Source organism: Xenopus laevis, chromosome 7S, assembly GCF_017654675.1.
Source record: "Xenopus laevis strain J_2021 chromosome 7S, Xenopus_laevis_v10.1, whole genome shotgun sequence".
Classification (NCBI taxonomy): Eukaryota; Metazoa; Chordata; class Amphibia; order Anura; family Pipidae; genus Xenopus; species Xenopus laevis.
In genome coordinates this window covers 92,990,276-93,009,936 of record NC_054384.1, presented here as the reverse complement: position 1 = coordinate 93,009,936, position 19,661 = coordinate 92,990,276, and the positions used below count along the sequence as shown (strand labels likewise).

Below are 19,661 nucleotides of genomic sequence, written 5' to 3'. Positions count from 1 at the left end.
CCTCCTGTTGTGGGATCAGTTTTGCTTCTTACACAGCAATGGGAAGCTTGCCATGCACTGGGGTTTTATTTTCAGCTCATATTGTTGTGTTTATCTGTTCTTAAATGTAGAATTTCAATGCTCAGACTTTTAGACCTAACATCTGCTCATTCTACTGTCTCAACATATTGCCAAACTGATTAACTTCTGTCACTGGTTGGATGAACAGTAAGGAGAAATGTAACATAGTAAGTCAGGTTGAAAAAAACACATGTCCATCAAGTTCAACCTTTTAAGTCTATATATAATCTTCCTAACTGCCAGTTGATCCAGAGGAAGGCAAAAACCCATCTGAAGCCTCTACAATTTGCCTCAGAGCTGCAAAAAATTCCTTCCTGACTCCAAGATGTCAATCGGACCAGTCCCTGGATCAACTTGTACTTTGACCTATCTTCCATAACCCTGTATTCCTTCACTTGCTAAAAAGCCTTCTTAAAGCTATCTAATGTATTCAGGGAGAGAATTCCACATCTTTACAGCTCTCACTATTAAAAAAAATCCTTCCAAATATTTAGCCGGAACCTCCTTTCTTCTAATTGAAATGGGTGCCCATGTGTCAGCTGGAAAGATCTACTGGTAAATAAAGCATTAGAGAGATTATTATATGATCCCCTTATATATACATACATAGTTATCATATCACTCCTTAAGCGCCTCTTCTCCAGCTCGAACAACCACAACTTGGCCAGTCTTTCCTCATAGTTAAGATTTCCCATACCTTTTACCAGCTTAGTTGCCCTTCTCTAATTCAATAATGTCCTGTTTGAGCACTTGAGACCAAAACAAATTCTAGATGGTCCTTACCAGTGCTCCTCCTTTGAATCGATGCTCCTTTTAATACAGCTCAAGACCTTATCTGCCCTTGCTTGCTACTGCCAAGTTTATTATCTACAAGGACTTCAAGGTCATTTTCCATAATGGATTTGCCTAGTGCAGTCACATTAAGGGTATAAGTGGCTTGGATGGTTTTACGTCCCAGGTGCATGACTTTACATTTATCAACACTGAATCTCAACTGCCACTAAGCTGCCCACTGCCAGTTTATAAAGATCGTGTTGCAAGGATGCCACTAAATGGAATTAATTGGGCTGCATAGTTTTGTGTCATATGCAAACACTGATACATTACTTACAATACCCTCCCCTAAGTCATTAATGAACAAATTAAATAAAAGTGGGCCCAAAACAGAGCCCCGAGGGGGGCCACTGAGAACCTTATTCCAAGCAGAGAATGTACCATTAACTACCACCCTCTGTAGCCAGTTTCCTATCCATATGCAAACAACTTAATTTAGCCCAACAGACCTTTGTTTAGAAGCAGTGTCCTGAAACATTCCTTCTTGTTATATATATATCTATTTTGGCACAAGCACTTTCCATGGATGTGACTGGTGGTGGGCTGTTTTGGTAATGACATTTGGTTATTTTGATTGAAGGAGATCTTTTTTCTGACCATTTTAGCCAGCAGGACAGGGGCATGCCAAGCTCACTGGGTATTGAGGAGGTCGCCGCTGACCTTCGACCTCTCATGCTGTGGATGTCTAATTCTATGGAGCTGCTGAATTTTGTTCAACGAAAAATCTTAGACTTGGAAAAAGAATGGGAATCGGAAGGTAAGAAGAACAAAAATGCCAATGAAAGATCTGCCATTTTTAATTACCTTTTTTTTTTTTTTCATAGGCTTAAATAGCACTTTATTTTTCTTTTACTACTGACTTATGCATGTGAAAGTGGGTTTGCTCTGCCTGAGATAAGTTTCCTTGTAGCTAGCATAGGTTACTAGGGATGTAGCGAACGTCGGAAAAAAAGTTCGCGAACATATTCGCGAACTTGCGCAAAAATGCGAGCGGTTCGCGAACGGTTCGCGAACCCCATAGACTTCAATGGGAAGGCGAACTTTAACATCTAGAAAAGACATTTCTGGCCAGAAAAATGATTTTAAAGTTGTTTAAAGGGTGCAACGACCTGGACAGTGGCATGCCAGAGGGGGATCAAGGGCAAAAATGTATCTGAAAAATCTGCCTGTGTGTGCTTGGAAGAGATAGTGTAGGGGGAGAGCTGTTAGTGATTTCAGGGACAGATGATAGTAAGTTTGCTGGCTAGTAATCTGCTTGATACTGCTCTGTATTGGAGGGACAGAAGTCTGCAGGGATTTGAGGGACATTTTAGCTTAGGTAGCTTTGCTGGCTAGTAATCTACTGTTCTCTTTAAACAACTGCCATACGTTGACCTTGTAGGCATTGTTTGCCCAGTTTTTTTGGACGCAGCCACTGAAGCACAGTTGCCAGAAAAAATATGCCATATAAATGCTGAAAATGGTAATTTTTCGCCATACGTTGACCTTGTAGACATTGTTTGCCCAGTTTTTTTGGTTGCAGCCACTGAAGCACAGTTGCCAGAAAAAATATGCCATATAAATGCTGAAAATAGTCATTTTTTGCCATATACGTTGAGTCAACGTATGGCAAAAAATGACTATTTTCAGCATTTATATGGCATATTTTTTCTGGCCTCTGTGCTTCAGTGGCTGCGGCCAAAAAAACTGGGCAAACAATGCCTACAAGGTCAACGTATACACTACTACAGCGGTGGATACGGATTACGTAAAATATATGAATGCTGCTTGAAAAAAAGTAACTCAAGTGGTTTTTCTAGAGACGATAATATTATCAATATTTAGACAAAATGTGAACAAGCTCACACAGCTAGATGGCGGGTTGAAGAAAACAGTGTGCAAATAATGCCTACAAGGTCAACGTATACACTACTACAGCGGTGGATACGGATTACGTAAAATATATTATGGCTGCTTGAAAAAAGTCACTCCGGTGTTTTTTCTGGAGACGGTAATATTATGGATATTTAGACAGAATGTGAACAAGGTCACACAGCTAGATGGCGGGTTGAAGAAAACAGTGTGCAAATAATGCCTACAGGGCAAATAATGCCTAAAAGGTCAACTTATACACTACTACAGCGGTAGTAAAATAAAAAAAAGTAAAATAAAAAAAAAATGAATATTAAAAAAAAAAAATTAAAGTTGGTGCTGCTGAACTACTAGGAGCAGCAGATTAGCACACCAGTCCCACTCCCCAACACTGCTAGACTAATAGCACTGGGCTCTTATAGTAGTAGTAGTAGTAGTAGTAGTAAAACAACAAAAAAATAAATAAAAGCAGTCCTTACAAGGACTACTGTTATTGCAGCAGTCAGCAGATGAGATCAGAAGCAGGACAGCTGCCCACTGCAGCTACATACAGAGCACTGCAGTAGAAGGTAGATTACTAGCCAGCAAAGCTACCTAAGCTTAAATGTCCCTCAAACCCCTGCAGACTTCTGTCCCTCCAATAACAGAGCAGTATCAAAACGATTACTAGCCAGCAAACTTTCAACTGTCCCTGAAATCACTAACAGGCAGCAGCTCTCTCCCTACACTATCTCTTCAGCACACACAGGCAGAGTGAAAAAACGCTGCAGGGCTTCGGTTTTTATAGGGAAGGGGAGTGGTCCAGGGGAGAGCTTCCTGATTGGCTGCCATGTACCTGCTGGTCTGGGGTGAGAGGGCAAAAAAAAGCGCCAACAATGGCGAACCCAAAATGGCGAACGTCGCGCGACGTTCGCGAACTTCCGGCGAGCGCGAACACCCGATGTTCGCGCGAACAAGTTCGCCGGCGAACAGTTCGCGACATCTCTATAGGTTACCCTCCTGTATAAGCCTGAAGTGCATTCAGAGAACAAGCAACTGATTCTTGTGGGATCACTGTTGTATTATCCTCAGTGCATAGTATTATTATTATTATTAACATGTATTTATAAAGCACCAACATATTATGCAGCACAGACACAAAGAATAACTTACATAGTAACTAATAACTGATACAAGAGGTGAAGAGTGCATCTACAATCCTAGGTATAAAGCACGGCAAGGTGTTAATGTTCCTATAGAGGACACAGAGAAGTGTGTACTGGGCAGGACATTATTCCTTACAACAAGCACAAAAAGTGGCTGTACTTTACAGACTACTCAGTCTTCTGACTCACTCTCATACTCTCACTTCTCTACTACACATTTGCTTCCTGAAGAATAAAGGACATGTCTCCAGCAAAGGCAGATGTTAAGAGCATATGCGGTGTTATTGTTCCTAATCTGTGTCTGTTATGATATGTATGACAAAAGACTTTAATATCTGGTTAAGCTTGGCACAGTTTGAATTCCATAGAACACCAGGCATTTGCTTCACTGGCATACAGTCATATGAAAAAGTTTGGGAACCCCTCTTAATTCTTTGGAGTTTTGTTCATCATTGGCTGAGCTTTCAAAGTAGCAACTTCCTTTTAATATATAACATGCCTTATGGAAGCAGTAGTATTTCAGCAGTGACATAAAGTTTATTGGATTAACAGAAAATATGCAATATGCATCGTAACAAAATTAGACAGGTGCATAAATGTGGGCACCCAACAGAGATATTACATCAGTACTTAGTTAAGCCTCCTTTTGCATATGTAACATCATCTGGACACCTCCTATAGCCTTTGATGAGTGTCTGAATTCTGGATGGCGGTATTTTTGACCATTTGTCCATACAAAATCTCTCCAGTTCAGTTACATTTGATGGCTGCCGAGTATGGACAGCCTGCTTCAAATCATCCCATAAAATCCCCCATAGTCGGGGGGGATTTTATGGGATGAATATTGTACTTCTCCCTCTGCATAAATGTCTTTGTAGATTTCCAAGTGAGTTTAGGGTCATTATCTTGTTACCTCTGCGTAACTTCAACTTTGTGACTGATGCTTGAACATTATCCTGAAGAATTTGTTGATATTGGGTTGAATTCATCCGATCCTTGACTTTAACAAGGGGCCCCAGTCCCTGAACTAGCCACACAGCCCCACAGCATGATGGAACCTCCACCTAATTTGACAATAGGTAGCAGGTGTATTTCCTGAACAATCTTTGTTTTCAGATCTTTTGAGAGTTGCTTTGAGGATCCCATGCTGTCACTCTTCAGAGGAGAGTCAAACAGAAGCACAACTTGCAATTGGCCACCTTAAATACCTTTTCTCATGATTAGACACAACTGTCTATGAAGTTCAAGGCTGATTGAGCTAATACAACCAATTTGGTGTTGCCAGTAATCAGTATTGAGCAGTTACATGGATTCAAATCAGCAAAATGACAAGGGTACCCACATTTTTGCACAGCTAGTTTTTTACATTTGATTTATTTTCATACAACGGAATACTGCTTCACTAAAAATCTTTGTTCAGAAAACACCCCAGTACTCAGATGTTCCTGGGAAATGAAAGACATACCACTGTTTTTTTTTTTTTTTTTTGAAAGTGGAGTAAATTATTATGCAGGCTGAGAGGGGTTCCCAAACTTTTTCATATGACTGTACATCCTCTAGCTCAGACTGCCAGCAATTAAAGGAATGGCAACTGCCAGCCACTAGGCAAAATATGTGTTTTCAGACTGTCAGCCAGTTGACAAATATGTGAATGACAGGCAACCTAAGTGCTGACAGACAAATATTCTGGTGGAAAAAAAGCCTAGTGTGCCATGGCTCTAGGCACTTCCATTATATTACATATTTAGGTCTGTTGGGGGGGGGGGGGTCAATAGACAGTCATGCAATGCGTTCATTTTGATAATTTTTAGATAAATGCAGATAATTGTACATACAGAATACACATGATTCAAGGTGATCACTAACATGTCTGCTCCATTCAACTTACAGGATCCTCCCAGGATGCACTGTTATCAAGTGACATTGATGCATGTGAAGAGTCTATGTCTCTCCTTGATGAAGTCATTATGTACACATTTCAGCAGTGTGTATATTACCTGACCAAGGTACAGCTCATTTGGGTATTATCAACTGAGTTTCTTTTCTGAGTATTTGTCTCCAACTCAATCAGATATCAGGGAGGGTGGACAATCAGTAGTAGCCACCGATCCCTGAGTGCCATTTAGAGCAGCTGGGATATTTAGTTCACAGTAACTGTAGACTTGGAGGTTTTAGAAACCAGCCATATATATGCAGTATTAGTAGAACTTGTTATCGATGTTAGAAGATTGTTCATTTGTATGCAGTGTCGTACTGGGACACCAGGGGCCCACCCAAAAACTTTGTCCAGGGGCCCACCAATTAATCTTAGACCAGGGGCCACTCTACCTCTCCTTTTTTCCTCTTCTCACTCAACCTCTATTCTCCTAGTCTCTTTTCTTTACATACTATACTCTATTTTTCCAACTATTTAGCCTCTTTGTTCTCATAATAATAGGGAATGGCCATAAAATAGGCCAAATATTTAGCAGCATGAGGGCCCACTGACACCTGGGCCCACCGGGACTTTTCATGGTATCCTGGTGGGCCAGTCCGACACTGTTTGTATGTCAGGACGTAAGTAATAATTTCTGCCAACTGTGTTTTTCCTTATTACAGACACTTTATGCAGCCCTCCCAGCCCTTTTAGAGAGCAACCCATTCACAGACCCTGCAAAACTCTCCGACGTGGGAGAACTAAGTAACATGCCTGAGGGAACTCGCGGTACCCTGGCCATTTACCAGGCGACTCTGGATTTAACACGAGAGTGTGAATTGCACCCGGATCTTGTGTCTCAGACATTTGGTTATCTCTTCTTCTTCTCCAATGCCTCCCTCTGCAATACATTAATGGAAAAAGGTGAGAAATGGGAACTGCTGTACCATCTGTTTATTCTAGCCACCAATATAGGAAGAGTATATGCATTTACTAAAGGAGTATAGGTATATATACTAAAGGGTGAAGTGACTAACGTTGGCGAAGATTTTCAGGGACTTTTGCCGATTTACTGACGGGTGCAGGCGTCACTTCGCTAGCGAAGGAGATAAACTATAGCAGTGAATCACACTCTATCGCCAGACGAATTTATCGCTCTGGCGAATGGACGTTACTTTTGTAAATTAATTAAGATGCGAATTTTACTGAACGTTACCTCTTTCGACAGACTTGCCTTCGCCAGCTCAGGCGAAGTGCATTGGAGTGCATAGATCTTCCTCATTCTTCTGTTACTTACATCATATTTTTTAGTGGAAAAAGTCCAAAAAAATGCTAGCGTCTTTTCCTTTTTTCAGAGTGATAGGCTGCAAAAGTCCTTACAAATTTTTTTTGGGTAACCGGATTCCCCCCTACATTTCCTAACATATGGAACTTTAACTATACAGTCGGCTCATGTGTAGGGCAATATACCAACTCTATTTTCATTATTAAGGTTCCCTGGACTTGAGTAATGTAATGTATTTGCTGCAACATATACGTCCATTCAACTTTAAATTTCCCGCCGTATGCAAATTAGCCTGAGCAAAAACCTCTAACGAAGTTGCGTTAGGCACAATTGAACGCTAGCTCATCTTCGCTTTGATTTGCTCATATTGCCGAAGTAAGTAAGCTCAGCGCCCTGGACGCAACTTCGCATTTTAGTAAATTAGCGTTGTCCGTGCGAATTTTCACCTGGCAAAGTGATAGCTGTGAAGCTGTCGCTGGCAAATTTTCGCCGCTTAGTAAATTTAGCCCATAAATGGAGTTAACTGAACACATTGTTAATAAAATATACTTTAGGCAAAGGGTTTATTAAGTAATGATCGTGTGGAAAGGCCAGAAAGGGCTGAATCTTATGAAGAGGGGTTTTGTTAAGGGGGAGCTTTCCATGATGTGCTGCCTGTTTATAACACCACCTTATACAGCACATTCTCCTTTACAAATACATGTCAAATTATATCATCTTGGGTAAATGCCAATCACTTGATTAATGCCGGCTTTGCTCTGTGTTCCAAACAGGTGCCTTTGGTAGCAGTGTGCAAAAATTTCCCCTGTGTATTTTGCACTTGTGTCGGATGACTGTGCTGGGATGGTTGTTATTAAAGAGATACTGACATCAGAAATTAACATTTTTTATTATTTATCAATACATTGTCTTTGAATGCTACTTATAATTTTGCCATAAAATATTTGCCGGATGCTTTACATTACCTTTCTTATCCCTATGTTCCTCTATGAGGGAACTGCCATATTTGTGCAGCAGGAGTCCGTTAGCATTAAGGTGGCCATTGATGTAACAATTACGATCTTTCTTGGAAAAGATGTTTCCAAGAAAGATCATTCATTTCAATACACACGTGTAGAGCTCAATCGTCAGATATACAGATAGAAACAATAGAATTCTACCTGTAACAATTCAGCACTAACAATGGCTGATGTTTGGGTTTGGGCTCTTTTCCCACCATACACGCACTGAATATCATACGAAAATTAGTTCCGTACGATATTATGGGGCAGATTCACTAAGGGTCGAATTTCGAAGTTAAAAATACTTCGAAATTCGACCCTCGAATTGAAATCCTTCGACTTCGAATATCGAAGTCGAAGGATTTAGCGCTAATCCTGCGATCGATCGATCGAAGGATTTTTCGTTCGATCGAACGATTAAATCGTTCGAATCGAACGATTCGAACGATTTTAATTCAACGATCGAAGGAAAATCCTTCGATCAAAAAAAGATTAGCAAACCTATGGGGACCTTCCCCATAGGCTAACATTGACTTCGGTAGGTTTTACCTGCCGAAGTAGGGGGTCGAAGTTTTTTTTAAAGGGCAAGTACTTCGACTATCGAATGGTCGAATAGTCGAACGATTTTTCGTTCGATTCGTTCGATTTCGTTCGAATTCGAACGAATTTAACCAATTCGATGGTCGAAGTACCAAAAAAATACTTCGAAATTCGAAGTATTTTTCATTCGAATCCTTCACTCGAGCTTAGTGAATCGGCCCCTATGTGTGCGTCTATGGCCACCTTTAGCAACTCTAACTGACAGGTTAAGAAGGGACAGTCAGGTTGGCAAAACAGTCAGGTTTACAAACTTCAAGTGACAATTAGTGATAGGCGAATATGTCCCATTTTGCTTCGCCATAAATTTCGCGAATTTCTTGGGAAATTCACAAAACTGAGATTTTGACGCCCACGACAATTCGTCGGCGTCAAAATGGGCGCCGGCGTCAAAGATTAAAGTCAATGGGCGTCCGTTAATCTACGTTTGGGCGTCTGTTAATTTTTTGTGGCAAGTTCACATATTTAATTTGCGCCTGGCCAATAAATTCGCCCATCACTGGTCATAATTACTTAGAAAAGCAGAACTATCAGCGAAAACGATCAACATGACCTGTTGGTAACTTTTAATGTAGATTAATATTTTGTCACCACAATGTCTCGGGTGGGGCCGTTATTTATATCCAATCTAAAGGACTTTGGCTGCTTTAATACTTGGTGATTCCTTTATATATGGACTAACAATTCTCTGTGTGTGTCTCAGGTCGATTTGAGGGAAAGCAAAATGTTCAGAAACATCACACTATAGTAAAATACTCAAATGTATTCCAGTGGGCTTCAAGTATTCTCCATGAACATACCCTCACTGAAGGAAATGTTTTGCTGGCTGCTCAGATATCTGGTGTGAAAATTATGAAAAAGTCCCTTCTCTTCACTTTTCTGCTGAGAGGCCCCTCAGTTCATTCTCTTCCCAAACTTTACTGCTGGAGGATGGGCTGTTAATAGGCCGGTATCCCCCAACAAGCAGTTCCTCTCATTGTCCTGGCAGCCTATCTGCAGGAAGTGGTATGTTTCCTCCTGGCCTTGCTCTCAGGTTTGTTAGGGGAACTTTCTTCCTCCCCAGCAGGAAGCAGAAGGTCGCCTGCTCTGAAAAAAGCAAATGACGTCCTTTTCTTTTTCCATAACACCTCCAACTCTTAACCCCTTGTCTTGTCAGGAATCTCTGTGGCATGCGTTGAGCTGAAGATTAAAATAATGCAGGGAAATCAATGGAAATGCTAATTAGTATCTACGTATTATCGTCAATAGTGATGGGCGAATAAATTCTCCTGGCACAAATTCGCAGCGAATTTCAGCATTTTGCCGCCAGCGAATAAGTTCGCAAATCTCCCGTGAAAATTAGCCAGTGAAAATTCGCCAGCATCAATTTCCGGTTTTCCCGATTTTTTTGTGAAAACCTCAGATTTTCAAGTTTTTTTGTGAAAACCTTCAAATTTCACGATTTTTTCGTGAATTCCTTCAAATTTCAAGATTTTTGAGTGAAATCCTTCAAATTTCATGATTTTTGAGTGAAATACTTCAAATTTCACGATTTTTGAGTGAAATCCTTCAAATCTCACGATTTTTGAGTGAAATCCTTCAAATTTCAAGATTTTTGAGTGAAACGTCTGATTTTCAAGATCTTTTAGTGAAAACCTTCAAATTTCACGATTTTTGAGTGAAATCCTTCAAATTTCACGATTTTTGAGTGGAATCCTTCTAATTTCACGATTTTTTCATGAAAACGTTTGAATTTCACATTTCTTTCGGATACTTTCAGATTTCACAAATTTTCGCAAATTTTTTGCCGTTTCGCAAATTTTACGGGAAATTCACGAATTTTTAGGCGACGCAAAACAGGAGAAATCCGCCCATCACTAATCATCAACTATACTCAATGTTAAACATAAGTACATTGTAATGAAATATTTGCAACCAGGTCCAGTTGCTATTGCCTGTTAGCATAACAAGGACTTTTGCCCAGGGCCCCAGCACCAGTGGGTCCCTTGTACTGTAGAGTTTGAATGCATTTCACTGATTTTGCATTTTCTCAGATTTTTTCTGGTCCCCTGAAAATTTTAAAATGAGGGTTCTACTGTATAATATTTATCTTATCCTTTTTTTTTCCTCTTCTGACTTCTGCCCTGTTTTTTTCTTGGCAGGTAATGGAGAACCATTTTACCAGTGGTCAAAAGCAGTTCAAATCCGAACAAATCTGGACTTAGTTCTGGACTGGCTGCAGGGCATTGGACTTGGTGACATAGCTGCAGAATTCTTCCGAAAATTGTCTGCTACTGTAAACTTGCTGTGCATTCCAAAAACAAGTCTCATGAAGGTACAGACATATACAGTAAATATAAAAGGGCATTATGACATATATTAGGGCACCTTGCCATGAGGAAAATATTACTATAGGACTCATTATCTCATTATGGTACTAAAATGGTGCTAATGGTGCCTTGGATGACACTTCAAATATATTCATTGAAATGCTTCATCTAAAATAAACCAGTATGCTTGCAAATTAATTGAAAACTTAAAAAAGTTCTGCATGCTATAGTTCTTCTAGATTTATTTCTAGGTCCTGGCCTGGGATTCATTTGGAGGGATTAAATTAGATGGATATTTATCCAAATTAACAAATGCATGTATAAATACATTAAATGACTGCTCTAAATACCTTTCTGCATTGTGGACAATGCAACTTAAATTGAAAACTCCCAAAAGCAATCAATAATACGGGTAGGTTTTTAATAGTGCAGTAATGGCTCAAGTGTGACTACAAATAGCAATGGCATCTTATATACAGGTATGGGACCTATTATCAAGAATGCACAGGACCTGGGGCTTTCTGGATAATGGATCTTTCTGTAATTTGGATCTTCATACCTTGGGGCAAATTTATTAAAGTGGCTAACACTGGCATAATTTCGCTAGTGATGGAGATAGACCCTGGAGCAACTTCGCAATCTAATGCCAAGTGAATTTTTGTTCTGGCGAAAGAGCGTTACTACGCAAATTCGCAAAGTTTTTGATTTTACTGACCGTTACCTCTATCGCCAGACTTGCCTTCGCCACCCCAGACCAGGCGAAGTGCAATGGAGTAAATAGTTTACGTGAAATTTTAATTTCCCCAAACTGCCTTCCCACTGACTAGAATGCAAATCGGCAGCAGGATGGCACTCTAAATGCTTTGTTTTCCAAAGTCGCCCGAAGTTGACTCAGGAGGAAACTTTGGGCAACTTCGGAAAATGAAGCACTGTTAGATTTGCATTCTAGCAGTTTGGGGAGATTAGTCACCCGAAGAATAGGAGATTTGTAGCCGTGCGACTAATATCCCCGAATCTGAGCGTGTGTTTTGCTCAGTTATAATGAGATTTTTGGTGATGCTTATTTGCTGCTTGGGTACCCCATGGAACTATAGAAAGATGAAAGATACAACAAAATAATATTTAATCTTGTTATAAGACAAGGGGACTTTGACTAGCATTTGGACATCAAAGAGGGGCTTGGACATAACTATCCTTAGATTTATCTTGATGCTGCAAACCCTTTTCTGTTTGCACTGGTTCATAAAATATCCATTAAAATTCAGCTGCAAAACATGACTAAATATACGCCGTATCATAAAGCAAGAGATTCATAGATGCTAGATGGAGATCTGAACTGCATGTGCAGCTTCTCTGCTGGCAGAGAAATGTAGAGGGAATGCATATATATAGATAGATCGATAGGCACGATATGTGATAATATGGTCTTCACGATTTATCCACTGCTCTCCAATCTTGAAAATGAAATTTAATAGGGCTGAGTGGTCAGGCTGAAAAAGTCTTCCATCATCTGCTAAGCAAATTTATTTCTGGGCAAGATCCCCCTATACAGTCCAAACAGGAATCTATAGGGCCAGTTATCCATGACAGCAGAATTTAACAGTGACTAATTAAAAACAGCTGCAGCCACAAATGATTGTCTGGCATGAATGTGGTCTAGTTTGCATGCACTATAGTTATTCCACCAGTATGTGAATCTTGAAGAGCAGAGACTATTTTGTAAGGACACATAATTCAGCACTTGCATGGATCATCTTCACAAAGGTTTTAAAAAAAGCAAACATAACATTTTAAAAAAGCACACAAAGCCTACAAGAAATTAGAGGCCTACAAGAAATTAGAGGAAAACTTGTTGCCAGGTACTGAAAACCAAATGCAATTGCCTTGATGCTGTAGTACTACGAGGCATAGGCCACCTTAGTGAGGGTTTGGTAAAAGATGTCCATTGCAACAATGACTACTTGGGATTCAAATGGCATCACATGTATCTTGTTTGGCCCAGCCAAAATAAGTGAGATAACTGCTTTCAAATACAGATCTTGTCAATACTGTAGGTCTGTAGAGTCTAGGATAAAGCACTTTACCATAAGAAGACCTGTTATCCAGAATGCTTGGGACCTGGGGTTTTCTAGATAAAAAATATTTCTGTAACTTCTCCACAGCTTAAGTCTGCTAAAAATTATTTGAATATTACATAAAGCCAATATTTCTAGGGATGCACCGATTCCAGGATTCGGCCTTTTTCGGCAGGATTCGGATTTGGCCAGATCCTTCTGCGCGGCTGAACTGAATCCGAATCCTAATTTGCATATGGAGGGAATTCACATGACTTTTTGTCACAAAAAAGGAAGTGAAAAATATTTTCCTCTTCCCACCCGTAATTTGCATATGCAAATTAGGATTTGGTTTGATATTCGGCCAAATCTTTTGCGAAGGATTCACGGGTTTGGCCGAATCCAAAATAGTGGATTCGGTGCATTCCAAATTATTTCCCTACTAAGAAGGATTGATTAAGGGGCCGATTCACTATGGGTCAAATATCGAGGGTTAATTAACCCTCGATATTCGACTAGGAATTAAAATCCTTCGACTTCGAATATCGAAGTCGAAGGATTTAGCGCAGATAGTTCGATCGAACGATAAATCCTTCGATCAAAGATAAAATCCTTCGAATCGAACGATAAAATTCTTCGAATCGAACGATAAAATCCTTCGAATCGAACGATAAAATCCTTCGAATCGAACGATAAAATCCTTCGAATCGAACGATTCGAAGGATTTTAATCCAACGATCGAAGGAATATCCTTTGATCAAAAAAAGTTAGCCAAGCCTATGGGGACCTTCCCCATAGGCTAACATTGACTTCGGTAGCTTTTAGATGGCGAACTAGGGGGTCGAAGTTTTTTTTAAAAAGACAGTACTTAGACTATCGAATGGTCAAATAGTCGAACGATTTTTACTTTGAATAGTTCGATTCGAAGTCGTAGTCATAGTCGAAGGTCGAAGTAGCCAATTCGATGGTCGAAGTAGCCCAAAAAAACGAAATTTGAAGTTTTTTACCTTCGAATCCTTCACTCGAAGTTAGTGAATCTGCCCCTATATCTTAGTTGCTGTCAAGACCAAGTTACTGTTGTTGTTATTACAGAGAGAAGGGAAATATGTTCTAAACTTTTGAATTATTTGATTAAAATAGGGTCTATGTGAGACCATCTTCCTGTAATTTGGAGCTTTCTGGATATTGAGTTTCTGGATACAATTCTATACAATGTATATCAGAACTTTACGATGTTAAAGGGGTTGTTCACCTTCCAAACACTTTTTTTCAGTTCAGTTGTTTTCAGATTGTTCCCCTGAAATAAAGACTTTTTTTCAGTTACTTTCCATTATTTATTTTTTACTGTTTTTCCAAAACCTAAGTTGAATGTCCCTGTCTTTGGTGTTTGAGTCTGGCAGCTCAGTAATTCAGGTGCAGATTCTGAACTGTTACAATTTTGCAACATTTAGTTCATACATTTCTCAGCAGCATCTCTGGAGTATTAGCAACTATTGTATCAATTCCAACAGCTGCCTGTAATGAAACCCAGAGATTCTGCTCAGCAGGGACAAAGATAGGAAATGTTTTAACTAAATGTCTTAATTTAGAACAGTTTACAGGGTCGGCGACCCCCTTCCCGAGAGCTGCTTTAGGGTAGGACTACACTGACGTTTTCTGCTCGATCTGACGCTCTGCGATAAAACGCATGCGACAAATCGCATGCGACGGAAATAAGGTAAAAGATAGAAATGTCATATGAAGTTGCATCGTCGATCCCACGCAACATGACTGACGGATACAGATGCTGCATCCGTCAGTCGTGTTTCGTCGGATCAACGCTGCGACTTCATTCGAAATATGCATTCAATTACCTTATTTCCGTTGTATGCAATTTGTCGCATGTGTTTGTCGCAGCGCGTTGGATCGCGCCGAAAATGTCCGTGTGGTATTACCCTTAGAAGATGAAAAACTAGACTTGAATATTAGAAAAACGGCGACACATAGAAAATAGAAAGTAATTGGAAAAAGTCGTTCTTTCTGGTGATCTATCTGAAAACAACTAGTTGTTTGAAGGTAGACAACCCCTTTAGCTCACACTTTCCTTATATGCTTTCATTGCTTCTTCTAATGTAGATTTCATGGAGCACCCTCCGCAATGACTACCCAGCATTAAGCAGCGCTCAGCTCAACCACTTGCTAAGAAACTATCATTTAGGAGTGGGAAGATCACATCCAGCTGCATGGGAGCCCCCTGAGGAGGAAAAAGATGAGATCGCAAACAGTGAGTTTGTGTAGGGGCAGCCTGACCTTGGGCTTTGCCCTGCATTTTTTCTTTGTTTTTTATCCTTTGGCTCCAATTCTACAAACATTCCTTACAAAGCATCTTCAGCAGCTGCAATACTGAAAACAGAGAATGGAAATGAGATACAAACTTTTTCTCTTCAAAGTATAAAAATTCCCAGCTGCTTTATGTGTGGATGTGCCCCGGGTTTAAAATGCTACAACTCTACTGTATGGGTATGGATAAGGGAAAATCAGGCAGCAGCCAAAATGATTATTATTGTGCACATTTGTAGCCCTATGCACCAAGAAACACAACATATTTCAGGCAGGTTGGCAGTCTTTCATGCCATGCAAGGTTGAAAGACACTAAGGGGGTTATTTACTAAACTCCGAATGCAAAAATCACAAAAAAATCATGATTTTTTTTATATATAAAATCATACTTTTAAAAAATCAAGAATTTTTCAGAATTTATTAAACCCGAGGACGGAAAAATCCGAATCTGAAAATCCGGCATCTCAGACCTGTCGAGGTTGCATATAAGTCAGTGGAAGAAGTCCCAATGATTTTTTGATGTGCACTGGGTTTTGTGTAGTATTCAGAGTTTTCGGGTGAAAATTCAAAAAAAAAAATCGTGAAAATTGGATGTAAAAATCATCAAAATTGAGAAAATATAATTTTTTTCCTCCGAAGCAAATTTTCGAGAAAATGTAATAAATAAGCGTAAAAAACCCAACCGGATTTGATCGGAGTTTGTAGCAGAAAATACTGAGATAAATTCGGAATTTGATAAATAACCCCCTATGTATTATGATTTTGAGCAACCTTACCACTTGGCTCTCGTCTTCAGTGCTGTATTCTTTGCATAGCACACAGCAAGAAGATACAAATTCAATTTTTTTTCTGTTACACAGAAATAATAAAGGAAACAGGTGGCAGATTTCACATGGAAAAAAAAATAATATTATACTAGTTCACCAGAAACCAGATAGAATACAAACGACACCAAGCAGAGCACACAGGAAGCCAGGGAAAGTCCCTACACATTCATTAGAATGCTCTTTGTGCGTGAATTCTGGGTTCTATCCATGCTTGGGCATTAAACCAGCCTTAAGCTTAGTGTCACTTTGGAGTTATTGTGGATACAGTTTATTTGGTACAGACCTACCAGCTGGGAAATGGTTTTAGAAGAGCAACATGGAGTGCCTTAAAAATGCAACTCTGAAAGTTCTTTGAGCTTCCTGCAGGAAGGAAAGACGTTATTCTAGGTCACAAAACATCTGTCTCTTCTGTAATGGAATATTCCAGCTGGGCCGATAGTACAAAACGCCTCGAAACGTTACATTTGATTTCTGCACATATATAATTGTGTTGCGAGTGCAACGTTTGTATTTCAGATAGCACTATCATTCATAGCCCTAAACTTGTCTAGTTGCCTACATTCTACTGTAAGAGGTCCCCTTGTGTTGTTAAAGATTTTAGCTACATTGTTGGTCTCCTCTCTTTGTTTGCAGCAGATATCTTTGAAAGCTTCACTGAACACCCACCACTGATTCTACCTTGTGAGAACTTCCGCTTGCAGCTCTCCCAGTCAATCAACGATGACGCATTTCACAGCCAGTTGTGTCAGCTCCGCCGTTTTGTTTGGGACCTGGAGCAAAAATCACTTCCAGCCAATCAGAGAGCATCATATAGAGTGGACAATAGTCAATAGGAGAGCAAGATGATGACTCAAACCTCATTATCCTTTAGAATGATGGCGTGTGCCGACAAACGCCAGAACTTGACTGTATTGTGCTTGGGTATGGAATGGATCCGAGGAAAACATTCTTAATTGCACTTGAATGGAGAGTGGCCTGGGTTGAAGAATATCATAAGACACATTATAGTGGAGAGTAGGCAGTTGCCTAGGAGGGTATCATGGAGGCAACTGTGCATAATGTATGACTGATTAATGTAAAACACATATCTTTATCTATTAATAGCTAGTCTCCTATGTTTACTTAAAGGACCTCTGCTATTTTAAACTTGACACCTGATCTATTCACATGTTTTATACCCCTGTCATTCAAATTTTATTTATATCTATGAAGATGCCAGTTTATGCCAACTTTTTGGCATTTGTAAGCCTTACAGGCATACAATATGCCCTCTCAAACATGAAACCTAATCTATTTTGGGTACCTACGGTGCAGCAAAGTAGAGCCTTTACTCGACATTATTGCAAACGTATCTGTTTTAGTCTTGAAGGTAGTACAAACTGAGATAACTGCCCCGTGTTGCAAATATGTGGGTATAATTGAAGAACCTTGTACAATGTTTATGTCAGGTCTTCTAACCTTCAGCAACCAATCAGATGTTTGCTTTCTGACACGTAAATGTTATTAGGCCTGGTACAAACATAACTTTTATTACATTACACCTTAGAGTAGCCCCCTGCAGAATAACAGTTGGAGATAGTAGGGCAGTGGTATAACAGGTATAGAAGGAATAATTGTGTTGTTAAAAGTACAACTCTTAGCAACCGTGGACACTTAAAGGCTGTTGGGTGTTGCTGGTAGTTGAAGTCTATGCTGATGGGTTGGACACACAGTCCAATACTCAGTAAAATTTGTTTTACCCCAGCTCTTGATGATTTTATTAGAATATTTAAATAAATTTGGATTTTTATCAATAAACTCGTATTCATGGATCCTGGAATATGGAGCCATTAGGTGCGTCTTTGAAGATACCACGTGACCAGAGTGGATTGGCCTCCACCACCAGCAGTTGATCCTTTGTTCCCCTATCTCTGGGTAATGGGTTTCCTTGTAGCGTGCTTTCTCTTTTAGCCTTGGGTTTCGTCGCATCAGAAGTACATAAATTCTAGAGGAAATGGGGGAAGGTAACATCATCAACAGGGTGGCCCATGGGCAGAGTTTGGCCAGCCACATGCCTGTGACTTGCTATAGATGTGCTTTGCTGGACTGAACCTGCCCAAACCCTGGGTAAACTCACCAGCCCGCACAACACCAGTAGCCTCCCTCCCAATCTGTGTGCCACATCTCCCCAATAAATGCACCATTTCCGTTACCTGTTGAAAAAGCAGAGCAGTACACTAGGGTTGATATTTTTCTCCAAGCAATTGCCATCACTGGCTGGACCTGGCTTTTACTCCATGTCTAGAATCACTGGCAGGAGAAAACTAGACCACCAACCCTACTGCACTACTCTGAGTTTGCTCAGTTCAGACTTACCTTACCTAACTGGCAGCAATGCACCATCCATCTATATCAAACTGATTAAGGTACATGCTGGCATCATCGGTTCTTAGTTTAATGATTTAGAATAATTTAATTTATTCAGCGATTTTGTTTCTCGCTCTCTCTTTTTGTTTTCCAGTTCAGCAGCAAAGGTGTTTGCCTATGTCATTTTTCTTCTGTTTAAATAAAGGCCAATTAATTAATGACCACTAGTTACATACATTTTCTCTAAAGATTGCGTCAGTAAAATATCACATTGTTTTTTTTTTTATATTTTCTCTTCTAGAGTTGATGCCGTCTCTGAAAGACCAAGAAAAATCAAGTTTTTTAAGCTTTTAGGGCTCTTACTCACGAGCGGTTGTAGCTGCGCTCCCCTGCGTTCCATTTTTCTGTGTTCAGCCGCAGGGGAGCGCAGGAATAGACGCTTTACATTTTTTCAAATGGGGCTGTACTCACACAGGCGTGTGTAGGCGCCGAATGAAGGTTGAGACGCAACATGCTGCATTTTTCCTGCGTTCGCCACCTACACGCGCCTGTGTGAGTACAGCCCCTTTGGTATGTAATGCGTCTATTCCTGCGCTCCCCTGCGGCTGAACGCAGAAAAACGGAAAGCAGAGGAGCGGAGCTACAACCGCTCGTGAGTAAGAGCCCTTAATGTTTTTCTTAGCACAACACAGCGTCAGCTGATGAAGATTCTCAATTTGGTTTGATCGAAGACAGATCTTTATCTGCAGGATCATGTTGACGTGTTACTATTGAACACAATGGGATCATGTCCTTTCCTTCTCCCTCTTCCTGCAACATATTTATAGTAGTACATGAGAGTAACTGGTGAATCAGTGTGGTGTATAACCCCATTGGCCAGACAGACAGACACACACACACACACTTACGTACAAACTTATAATGTGTATTGCATAGTAACTCAGGAGAAACGAAAATCACAGGCACACATGTAAAGTTTTATTGCGGTATGCAACGTTTTGGGGTAAACCCCTTTGTCAAGCATACAGGATACTAGTGTAAAAGCCAATAAAAGTCCATATATAAAGTCCAAAAATTTAAAAACTCTAATATAAAGTCCATAATCAATATTTTGTGGA

At 40.0% G+C, this 19,661-nt stretch overlaps 1 protein-coding gene across 2 annotated transcripts in view; it reads left to right on the top strand.

Annotated features, from left to right (window-relative positions):
* The window catches only part of rasip1.S (Ras interacting protein 1 S homeolog), a 39,721-nt gene extending 20,957 nt beyond the window's left edge, over positions 1 to 18,764 (top strand). Inside the window, exons 7-12 of one of the 2 annotated variants that reach the window (XM_018228089.2) lie at positions 1,500 to 1,651; positions 5,781 to 5,896; positions 6,489 to 6,729; positions 10,830 to 11,002; positions 15,167 to 15,314; positions 16,834 to 18,764. In XM_018228089.2, coding sequence (XP_018083578.1) covers positions 1,500 to 1,651; positions 5,781 to 5,896; positions 6,489 to 6,729; positions 10,830 to 11,002; positions 15,167 to 15,314; positions 16,834 to 17,030 — 1,027 coding nt within the window. In that variant the 3' untranslated portion in view covers positions 17,031 to 18,764. Of the gene's footprint in view, positions 1 to 1,499; positions 1,652 to 5,780; positions 5,897 to 6,488; positions 6,730 to 10,829; positions 11,003 to 15,166; positions 15,315 to 16,830 lie in introns of both variants that reach the window. The other variant, XM_018228088.2, reaches the window with a different exon arrangement.
* Positions 18,765 to 19,661: the final 897 nt, after the last annotated feature.